The sequence below is a fragment of the Ciconia boyciana genome, chromosome 2 (genome assembly GCF_034638445.1).
Source record: "Ciconia boyciana chromosome 2, ASM3463844v1, whole genome shotgun sequence".
NCBI classification, from domain to species: domain Eukaryota; kingdom Metazoa; phylum Chordata; class Aves; order Ciconiiformes; family Ciconiidae; genus Ciconia; species Ciconia boyciana.
The window spans coordinates 24171460-24183108 of NC_132935.1; the positions used below are offsets into that span (position 1 = coordinate 24171460).

The 11649-nt window shown below is 42.2% G+C and overlaps 1 protein-coding gene across 1 annotated transcript; it reads left to right on the plus strand.

The window, feature by feature from the left end:
- Positions 1-4547: 4547 nt before the first annotated feature.
- On the plus strand, positions 4548-10552 carry COX6C (cytochrome c oxidase subunit 6C). The gene is made up of 4 exons (XM_072852120.1): positions 4548-4703; positions 5698-5825; positions 7474-7612; positions 10430-10552. Exons 2-3 carry the CDS (start codon positions 5712-5714, stop codon positions 7591-7593), a joined length of 234 nt encoding a protein of 77 aa, XP_072708221.1. The 5' UTR covers positions 4548-4703; positions 5698-5711; the 3' UTR covers positions 7594-7612; positions 10430-10552.
- Positions 10553-11649: the final 1097 nt, after the last annotated feature.

Here is an 11649-nt window from a genome sequence, read left to right on the forward strand (position 1 = left end):
AAGGGGCCAAATGTAGTGCCTTGTGGAGAGTGAGTCCGATCTTCTACTTGAAGGAGGCTCTTCCACTTCACAGCCACTGTTTTACACCCACAGATAAGCTGGTCTGTCACTTTCTGTGAGAATTAACTCCTTGAACAAAATCATAGCTGTAGGAACAGCAGCAGTTGGCCACTTTCTGCTTTCTTGGAGGTCAGATGATCAGTGGTCACATCTAGGAAAAATAGAAGCTAACAAAAGGTCTGGTCTAAACCCTATTAAGGTATGAAGAACACTCCTTGTTTCAATGGCTTTGGACTACTGAAGGGTACCCATGAATCTTCTGCTCAGACTTACTATAACACATCCAGGATCAAGGAGGAGAGTACTGGTAAATGTATGAGGTGCTTGCGTGTACAGACTCACCAGGACTGCTGGGCAGGTCATGCAGACATTGCCTGCCATACGATAGTTTCCATACGGTAGATGATGTTTGGAGCTAGAGAATTTCGCCTTGTGTCACAGCACACCAACCAAACTATGCTTTGAAAAGGAGTGTTTTCACACTTTTTTCACACTTCTTTTCAGCTTGGCCTTTTGTCCTCGTGTTGTGGTCCCTGCTTTCATTTTCAAAAGGAGAAGCTCTGCTCCCATGCTGTTCCTACCCAGGGCACTTTCTGGAGCTGAACGCAGGCTAGGGATGCTCGTGGCCTACAGCTGATGGGCTGTCAGTTGCTAAGGTGGGACTGTAGAGACTGAACTGCATGTAACAATTTTGTGTGTTGACTGGTTAAACTGTAGATCGGAGTATTTGTCTCTAAAGATGGTTTAATTTCACAGGTTCCTGTCTGGAGAAACAAGGATTAGGAATGAAGAAATCTTCTCAGAGTAAGGCACCTCTCAGCAAATACAGAGGAGTGAAGGAACAGTATAAAAACATTGTCTTTGATGATGGCTTTATTTCCATTGCAGACAGGCTACATAACATTTAAAAACACAAAAGACAAAAGAATCCTGGCATCATTTTAATGGATTTGAGCAAGGAACAGGGACTGGAAGGAGGTGCTTCAGTGGGAGTGTTTTTGTTTTTTTTTCCTAAGAAGTCAGATTATAATGTAGAACGTTACTGGCAATGAATGATGAAGTTAGACTTGTCTAAGTCAAACTTTTAGGTAAGAATGACACATATATAGTTTACTTGTTTATTATATATTACTTGTTTAAAAATCCAGTTAATCGAAACAAGGTTTTCCTGTTGCTGAAATAAGCAGTGTATCTATTTCAGATAGGCCCTCTGAACCTGGAGGACTTCAGAGTAAGAACAATTAATACAGAACCACACTCTAGTTCAGAAAAAAAAAAAGTAGAAGAAAAATTATCACATGAATGTTAATGTCTGAGCTGTGGAACCTGATGTGTTTTCTAGTTCTTGGGCCTGAATGCACACATCAGCCATGTCTTGACCACAAGTTGGGAACTTGGCAAATAGCTGAGTCTCTGTTCTTAACAGTATAGCTCATGATGGTACCAAACACAGGATCATTCATGTAATTATATCACTATTTGATGTGTATAAAAATACCAAAATCTGTCTCTTTACAAGTTGAACAAAACTTAAGGAATTGGGTTTTATTGTGATTTTTCTATTTCAGAAGCATGCATAAAAACAACAGAGGCTTGTGAAATCCCTGTCTGCTCCATTTATTCTAATTTGAACTTTTGCCTTTTTTTTTCTCCTTTGTTTATAATGCCCTTTTGGAAGTACAAAAATATTTTTCTTCCCCCTACTAATTTTGACTTTTTCCATTTAGGAATCATTGATTCACCCTTATTTTTCGTACAGCTGCCATTCCAATTCTGTTAAATAACTTCTTGTGCCACAATATCTTTCTTTGTTCCACAGCACCATCGATTGATGTCGACACAGCTGTGGTAAGAGAGCATTTGATTAGTTAATTTCTGGCACAGAAACAGGAGGAGGAACACAAATGTATGCATTTTCATATGTGGCACATAGCACTGTTCAATTTTTTTTTTTCTTTTGTGATAGAGAGGTAGATTTTATAATGAACTATTAAGGAATGCAGCTGGCTCAGGGGATTGCTGATGTCCCATGTGATCTTTTTCCAGTAGATTTTTGGTTCTAATTTGATCCAGATTATGATTATCTAAAGACTTTTTGTGGCATATGCAAAATCACTTGATTGTCACAGTCCTGTTCCTAGTCGGCTCCAGTCCACACCACAGAAAGTACACTCCTAAGTATCACAGCTGGCACTCTTTGTGGAAAAGGCAAGGATTCACTGCCTAAATTTTCTCTCACTAAAGTCAGAGGTAAATTTTATTTTAAATTTCAATGGAGCATAAACAAGAAATGATTTAGCATTAATGCCTTCCTTCACTCCTCAAAAGATGATCCCTTTCAAGGCCACCATGAAGAAGCATCAACTGTTGCTGGCACTACGGTATTTTGGAGAGGAAAAGAGGACTGCAGACTCTAGTTTGGTAACTGTGGCACCTTTTGAGCAAACAGTCCTAATATGTCCAAAAGACAACTACAGCAGGTGCCAGAATCTCCAGGGACTGGGTGGACTGGGAAGGAAAGGACTGCTGTTGTCTCTGTGTTGTATGCCTCAGTGTTTCAGAAGGTTTATTTGCTTTGATGCATTTGGATGCATGGGGTCCACTCAGGTCCAAAACCGCATTCAGCCTTATAACCCATTCAGAAACTGGAGTGAGAGGAAGCAACTCTGTGCACTGACTTAATGGAGCCGATTATCTCTGCCCTCCTTCCACGGCTCTTCCTCCAATGTATCCTCTATCCTTTTTTTATCCCTTATTTGCACAGTCCCAAACTGCCCTTTATACAGAACAATAAGGAGCTGGCTGTATATTCCACAGTAATGACGTCAAAGAATAATAACAATTAGCACTTCATTTAGCATCTTAACTATAACACAAAGATGCCTAGCCAGCAGTATCTCAGGCACATGGGGAAACTGGTCACATAGAAAAGAATTTAATGACCTGGCCAGCCATGAAGTAAGCTATTGAAAACAGCAATCAAGATTTTTTTATTTGCAGACCTAGGTCCATCCACCAAAATATTCTGTCCCACCAAGACTGGCGTTTATAGGAAAATTCCTCATATATAATTTATAATGATAGTAGCCATGAAACCTGCTACGCTTTTAGTCCGATTAATTTCATATCCTCTTTTTCTGACATTGCATAATACGAGGGCAAGTTGAGAGGAGCTTTTAAGATCCCCTAGACAACTCTCCCTGCCATTTCTTTCCTGGTCTCACCAAACGACTGCATGAGGTTGCCCCAGGAACAGCGTGGACCTTGTGGACCCAGGTATTTCCTTAGACCCCCACAATCAGGTTATAAATAGATCTTGTCATTCTTTCTGCATGACATCATTAACATTTGGCTTTTTGTGTTAATCCACACAGGAAAAACTCTTGGGCAGACATTCTTCATTTTGGTCTCAACTATTGTAACAAACTTTTCTTCAGTTTGAGGAACATTGTCCAAATTGCGTATTCAGACTGCTGTTGCAAAGACCATTCTCTCAGCTTGTAGCCGTGGCTGTATGGTTTCTCTCTGCAATTTTCTACTGACACTTTCCTCTTCTTTAATCACATCAAAGGAAAAGCAACTTCTCTTCCGTTTTAAAGGCCCATCTCCTCCGTCATTTGATGTCAGGATCTGCTGGCTTTGGCAAGAGAGTGCAAGGCTTGAATGAATACCTCGCTGCACAGGAGGGGCTTCAGTTTTTCCAAGGCAAGAATTTATAGCATTTAGTGTAAGTCCCACAGAGACTCCCCAGGAATAAAAACAACGACAATACCATATGCAGGTGGTGATTAGGTGGAAACCATGGGCAAAGCACGTGTGCCTCATTTCCAAGAAAGGTACAAAAACTGGCTAAGGGACATCTAGAAAGGATTACAAATTGTTTAATTTGTTTCTAGGCTTGGCCAACCATTCTTAGCGAACTCTATAAAGTTTATTATTTCATGTATTCTGGTATTACGGCCGTTTGGGTTTGATGGCCGCTCTGGAGATCTGGAAAAGCCACTGACTTGTGTGGGACGGGCAGACGGCACCGGTTTGTTGGGGACGCGGTGGGGCGGTGCACGCATGGCCGGGCGAGGGCTCTTGGCTGGCGCAGGGGCAGCGGCCCGGCCCGGCCCGGCCGGCTTTGCCGAGGGCGCTCCACACGCCCGCCTCTGCTCTGCGCCGCGCTCGGGTGCAGCCTGAGCCCACAGTGGGGAAAAAACCAGGCGGCTCGGCGGCGGGCAGGCCGGCTGGCGCGGTGCTTGCTGCGCCCGCCGAGGGTGTTGGGTGCCCAGGAGGCCTGAGGCGAGGGAAGGGCCCTCACTGAGCCCCTCGGCACTGCAGTGTCACCCCGGGCATCCTTCAGGTGGGCGGCACGCCCTTCTCCCTTGGCTCTTGCTCGGCAGTGGCGAGGCCCGACACGGCGAGGCCGATCTCCCCGCTCCCCCTCCGCACCCCGCGGCTCCCGCGCGGGGCCGGGCCCTGCGCTCCGCTCCGCTCCCCTCCCCTCCCCTCCCCCGCCCCGGGAGTGCGCGCATCGCCGGGTTTGGGCCGAGCCGCTCGCCGTACCCAGGCCTCCGCCTCCCGCGCATGCGGCGTAGCGGGGCCGCAGAGGGTGCCCGGCCGGCGGGGCGGAAGGACGTTGGTGGGCCCGCGCTGAGGTGAGCCCGCGCCCGCGCTCCCTCCTCCTGCCGCCGCGTCCCCTCTCTCCCCTCATCCCAGCGGCCGCCGGCCGCCGCTCTCCCCTCGGCCGCGGCCCCGCGGCCCGTCGCGGCGGCCCGTGACCTCTGCGCGTCCCTGAGGGTGGCGGGGACGGGCCCTGCGGCGGCGGCCGCCCTGCTGGAGGGCAGCGAGGGGCCGGAGCGCCTTCTGGGGACTAGTGCGGGGCTTGTCTCAGCCTGGCCATGGCGACGGGGCCGGAGAGGGGCCTGTATGTGATGGTTGCTCTTAAATGCGAGAGGAGAGTGGGCGTACGCGGCTGTGGGCAGCACCAAGGCCTCTGGGGACAGCTGGGCCACCTCCTGCTCTTCGCTCCCGCTCCGTGACTCTGTGAGCGCCGGAGGCTACATGGAGAGCAGCAGCCTGCGGGCAGCACTGCCTCGGAGCCGCTCCCAGCTGAGGGAACCTTTAACTTGTGTTTAAAGAGAGCGGCCTGCTTCAGGCCTTGTAGGTTTTTTAGTAAAATCTTACCGAATAGAAAAAAAAAATCCTTTAATGCAGTAGGGTTTGCAGTTACTTTAAAAAAACAAACCACAAACTAGTTCAAGAGGCATGTCCTTTTCCTTAGAAATGAATAAAATGTGATCGATGTTCTGAATGTCTTCTGATGTAAACACTAGGACAGCAGGCTTGAAATGATAGACCCTGCAGGGAGGGAAGGAATGAACAGTGAAGGCCAGTGTTGATTCCACGAGTACTGGATGTAAAGACTATAAAAATTTACTTAGATTCATGTCATGAATAGGTTGTCTTTGAATGTTGACCTTTAAATATTCTCATTGAAAAGTCAAATAAAGAGTGCTGTTGCTTATGTTGTGAAGATGATTATTACACAATACAAAAAGCACAATCTTTCTCGAGTAGAGTCACAGAAAATTATTTAAGTAGAGCTTCTTGTCCTACAATTCTCTTCTCTGTTTTTTTTTTTTCATTTAGGAAATATAATCACCATGTCGTCTGCACTATTGCCTAAGCCACAGATGCGGCGCCTTTTGGCCAGGCGGATGAAGTTTCACCTATTTGGGGCATTTTTTGTATCTGTGGGATGTGCAGCTTTATACAAGGTGAGCTCTGTAGTCATTCAGTTATAAACTGGACTCATTAGAGTGTTTTAAGAATTCATAATATTTTTTTGTTGAGATTTGTTTGAGCTGTTCATCAGAAAGCTTTAGTAATGTATTTTTGTAAGCATGTTTCCAGAACATAAATAAATCTTCCTAATCTTCATTTGAAAAAACGATATGAATAACCTGATGCTTTAAGCTGTGTGATCAAGATCACGCAATTCGTGACAACTTAACCTTGAGTCTCCTAGTCCTCGACTGCTCTTGATCATTCACAGGATTGATGTACATTAACTCTAGATAGTCTATGTCTCTGTCATAGTATCCGAGACTTGAGAGAGTTGTCAAAGTCTTATTTTATCTCTAGACTGATTTCAGACAACTTGCTCGTAAGCAATTTGGAAAACCCATCCTTCATACTGAAGATACCCGTGTGGGGAAGGCTAGTATGGTCTTTTTATCTTTTCTTTTGAAGTATCATGGAAATGGGAGCATTACATTTCAAAAAAACCCCCACTTACAGATTGGAGTTTGTTTTTCGTGGTCCTTAAGAGACTTCTGACAAAGATAAGAGTGGTAGTTGTTCTTCAGTGCCTTTGCTAAATAATTATTGGATCTCGTACACAAAGCAAGCAGCACAGTTTGAATTACTGTGGAAGGACTGGATCTTGGTTTGCCCATTGAAATCATTCATATACTATTTGCAGCATTTGAGTACTGAGGAAGATATTGGTAAAAATGACCAGAAATTAAGTTAATTTCAGGTTGTTCATCACAAAAATATCACAGTTGATTTAAACTTCTCAGAGATCAACAAATGTCTATCAGAAACAATAAGCTTGCACAGTTAAAGCTCAACATCTACTTAACACATCTGTTAAGAGGTAGGCAAGTTTGTTTGTGGTCAGACTTACAACATAATTTTTTTAATAGGCTGTGGTTTTATATCTTATTTGGCACCCCTGCATTAATACACTAGTAAGGCAGCAGACCATATTTAGAACGAGTAAGGTGGATCTCAGTAGTGATTTACTTTGTTACATGTTAGATACTGTTGGACAAGCCCACCTTGGACTTTTCTTCACATTTTTGGGGGCTTTTTAACATATCCCTGTGCTTCAGGTGAATGAGTATCCAAGGAGTCAGGATTATGTCTTTTTATGTCCGTGAGCTGTAAGAGTGGCTTGGCAGTCTTGTAAAATTTTACCAGAGTTCTGTAGTTGACCTACAGTGTAGCTCAAATGTAATACATTGTTTTAGGATGCCATTTTATCTAGAGTTACAGTTTTGCAGCTGCCCACAGGCACAAAACTTGTCATAATGGCATGTTTTACGTATAAAACTATTAGCAGGGAGGGCATTGGACACTTGAGTGCCAATATAGGTGGCATGTTTCTGGATCTTAAAAGTGTGATGTGCTATCTTGTAATGGACTTTCTTTTTAAGTTTTCACTTCAGACGTTTGTTTTCCTGACCAATGGTCAGGTAGCCTGAATTGTGGATTTGAACAGGAACAAAGTAATATTTTACTAATTTGAGCCAAAGGCTTTTTAGACTGATATCCACTGATACTAATCATAGCACTAATAGAAAAAAATTCTGTTCTTAAAGCTTTGCAAGCTTTAATTTTCCGTGTGTTACTTTCCAGTTTGGAATTGCTGATCCCAGAAAACGAGCTTATGCAGAGTTCTATAAAAACTATGATCCCATGAAGGACTTTGAAGCCATGAGAGCAGCTGGTGTGTTTGAGTCTGCACCTCCCAAATGATGGTAACCTGCATTTACAGGTAATAAGCTCCTCTGCATTAGAACAAGAGCAAGTTAGATTGTTTCAGTGAACCATTGCGCTTCTATTTGGAGGTTCTTCCTTTTTGATCAAATAGAAAGGTGCTCCCAAAGAAAAAGGATACAAATTGCACTCGAGAGACCTCCCGGTAATAAAAACATGAAGAAATACGGGAACTGCGGAGCAGGGAGTAGGGGCAGAATAGAAAGCTCCTGAATACCTTTTGCGTAATTTGTTTAACTTGTGTGATATAGGAGACTTGCACAGAGTGATGCCAGGCCTTTCCCTCCTCACACAGCCGTGGAGAGGAGACAAAGCTTTTGTATTAAACTGTAAGACTTGCCTGATATCACGGTTATGTTGATGCTGTCACATCTTGAACTGTTTAGCTTCGGGCTATCTATATCTACTACTTATGTACTTGTGGTGGTACAGTGAATGAGAAAATGGAGAGGCTGTTTCTCTCTCGTAGCATGCATCTTAATGTAAGAAACAGAGGCAGCTTCCATACATGCTTTTGTCTTTTGAAGTTGGTGAGAGGGGAAAGATAACTAGTCATGAGGGGAAATATATTTAAATATATACATATATATATATATATATATAAAGTCACAATGGCATACAGCTCTGTGTACTAATATTCAGATTTTTGCCATACTGAATTAAGCTTGAATAGAACTTTGTTCATGATACTATTTTCCTAGCACTTAACACTGCCTTTTGTTTGAAGACTACAAAACTTTGTTCTCCCCTACTTGTTGTCATAACTCCAGGAAAAAAAAGTCTTGATTTCAACCTTGTCGTAGTTCTTAATAAACACACTCACTAAACTGTACAAGCTCACGATGTGACAGCTCAATAAAGAATTCCTCCCCTTTCTTGATACAAATTTCTTACATTGAGTTCTCTGCTTCTCTTAAAATGACTTCAAACTAATCTAGAATGATAGCTTTTTCATTCTTTTGGAATGTTTTCATATTGTGATCATTATGTGATAATCTGTGGCTCTAATTATCCTGGCCAGCTGGATTTTCTCAGCCTGTTCGTTTAAAGCAGAAAGATTGAATAAAAGATTTGTACTTAATGCTATTAATACTAAATTCTGTTGTGTGACAACCTACAACTATCTAGTTTCTGCATAACACAATTACATAAAAAAAGCAGAGCTCTGGCTCTTCTAACAAATTTAAAAGGGAAAAAAAAAAGTGGCAGTCACTTTGTTTTTTTTTTTTTTTTTCATGATGGGGGGAAACTTCTGTTCTTTAGCTATGACTACAACAAAGATAAATAACGAAATGATAAATTTACCTGGTTTTAATCTTGGTAATTCTGCCTCTGGTTTGGTCCTATTGCTAATATGTAGGCACTTTTAAACTTTCTGAGACACTGGAATTGCATTCTTTAGTCAGGTGGCCTTCATCAGGGTATTCTGAAAGGCCATCTGGTGGTAAAATCATTTGAAACAAACACTGTCAACAAGGATGCATGTTGAATATTTAATTGGAATCATGAGCAGGATTTTTTTCAGTGCAAATAGAGCTCCACTCTCAGCTAGTGCATGTTCCCATTTGCAGCTTAAAAAAAAAAAAAGTTGCACATAGTGTGCACCTGTTAAATGTTTCCTAAGCATTTCATCCATTCTGTAATTGCACCAGCTCAAAAGAAAATGTGAAAGACAAATCTTTACATGTGATTATGTTTGAATTGCTGATGCTTCTTATTCCTTAGCCTATTTATATAAGAACTGATATTTTTCATTCCTTCATAGTGGAAAGAGGTTGGTTTTTTTGTGCCTGCACATGAATACATAAGTAGAAGAAGGGGAAAACAATGCCAGTGTTTCAAATGTTCTGGAAAGACTGTGAAAAGGACAAGTACACAGAACAGATGGAAGACATTTTCATTTGCCTCAGTAGCTTAAATCTTAGCTATGGAAGTTGGATGGAGGTTGAATTTGATGCTTTTTTTGGTATAGTTACCTAAAGGGTACAGTGGTCATGCATGCTCTACGTCTCCCATTTTATTGGAATATATTCTGTATGTGGCAGTAAATCCAGTGGTTTAACCCCATTGAATATTCACTCTGGAATCAGCACTTAGCCCCAAAATTGAGGAAAGGGTAGGATAGGCAGGGAGGAGAATTCATTAGTTAAGGTGTTAGCTTGGCACTCTGCACCAAATTTTTTCCTGCTGGGCATGTAGGCAACTTGGTACCTAAGTGTGAATTTACACTGTTTAGTCTACTTGGCAGGGACTTTGTGTGGTGATACTGATGATTGAAACTAAGTGCAAGTATAAATTTGAGGAGTATACTACTTCTACAGTGTGCTCAGTAATAGAATAAAGGGGCAAGCTAAGAGTTTGGTGCTAACCGCTTGCATGACTCTTGTCATGGAGCACAGCTGGTCTTGGATTGTGTTCAATATAATGTGGAGAAGCAATTTGAATTTGGTTTTCTTCCTTCCTTGGTAGGTTGCCTACACCACTTGTTTCCTCTCTGGCTTCTATCTGAAAGCTGCATTCCTTTCTCTTTCAGGCCCTTAGCAAGATTGATTCAGTTATCAGTGCAGCATGTAGAGCGAATCTGATATGCTGTGCAGTATTGTTCCAGCTCTTGATTTGTTCCGTGTTTCACTTCTGTTTGCCACATGAAGGGCGTGTGAATCTTAAACCATCAGGAAATAACAGGGGGAATTCCTCTAGACTAAACCACCGCATAAACATTTCTCTCTATTGCTTTGCATTCATACATACTAATACATTTACTTAGAGCATGAAGTTTGTCCAACATAACTTAATGTTTTTTTTTATCTTGCAGATCCCCTTCAGTCTAAGGAGACTTGATGACCGAACCTTATTTGTTCACTGAATTGTGAAGTGTAATGCACTTCAGTGCATTGCATGCTCTAATGTAACTCAATAAATACATATGTCAGTGGTGCTTAGTTGTCTTCATTGATGTTGAAATGCTTAAATGCTCAGTTGCTGGGAAGAGTGGTGGAAAGTCTTCATAAATTGCTCAAGATGACAGTCTAGTTTTCTTTCCCCCAGGAATTATTTCCATCTGTGTTTTGGCCAAGTTCCACATCTGATAACAAAGTATATCCCTAAGCAGTTACAGCTAGGTTGTCCCAGCTGCTGATGGGAATATGCAAGAGGATAGTTGTCACAGGAAGGGAGAGGCTGGATTTCTGGAAGGGTCTGTGTCACCTCTGGCTTCACAAGGTGAACTCACCTTGAGATGAAAGAGTTCGGAGAGGAATTCTGGAAATATACTAGACAACCTTCCTATCTTCTTCTGCAGCTATTGCTGTATTGCCTTCCTTACAGCAGCAAACTGTTACATCAAGACTTACAAACTGTGCAGAAGCCCACTCTTATACATGGCATGTTACTCTAATTGGAAGATGACTCTAAACTGCAGGTATGTTCACATATATTTGATGTACAAGGGGAAAGAGGGTAGAAGCAGACAAAATAAGAAATACTTAATGATATTATGGTAATGAGAATCTTTGCATGCTGCTTCTAGACACGTATCATCTTTTTAATACCTGGAAGTAGTCAGCTAAGCATAGCTTTGATCTCTGCTACATTCTGTGTAGTCCAAGACCTGATGCTCTCTCTTCTCCCACGATACCCATCATTTGGAACATGCTTTGTGCATTGCCTGTTGCTGAGGTTGAAGGTGGTACTAGGGACTGTAGCTCTTGATTGCTGAATGTGGGTACTAGGAGAGGAGTCCAAGCTGATTGTGTGAAAGGAGGGAAGGCTTTGTATGAAGAAGCATGACAAATTAAGCCATCTGTGTTGTATTTGAAGGTCTTCAGTTCAAATCCTGTTTGGAGTAACTCTTAATATTTTAAATGGGTCATTAACTATTTAACACTTAATAGGTATCCATGAGCAACATTTTAGCTAATGAAAGCATGTAAGTAATGTATTTGATCCAGCACACTATTACAGAGCAACATGAGATTTTCTTTAAACTTCCCATAGAGGCAGTGCTTCCTTTAAGCAAAGAAAGAGTTTGACATT

Excerpts from the sequence above, each read along its gene's own strand:
- COX6C (XM_072852120.1), top strand. The coding sequence starts at position 5,712 with ATGTCGTCTGCACTATTGCCTAAGCCACAGATGCGGCGCCTTTTGGCC. Across the intron at positions 5,826-7,473 it reads GATGTGCAGCTTTATACAAG|TTTGGAATTGCTGATCCCAG; the intron begins GTGAGCTCTGTA and ends GTTACTTTCCAG.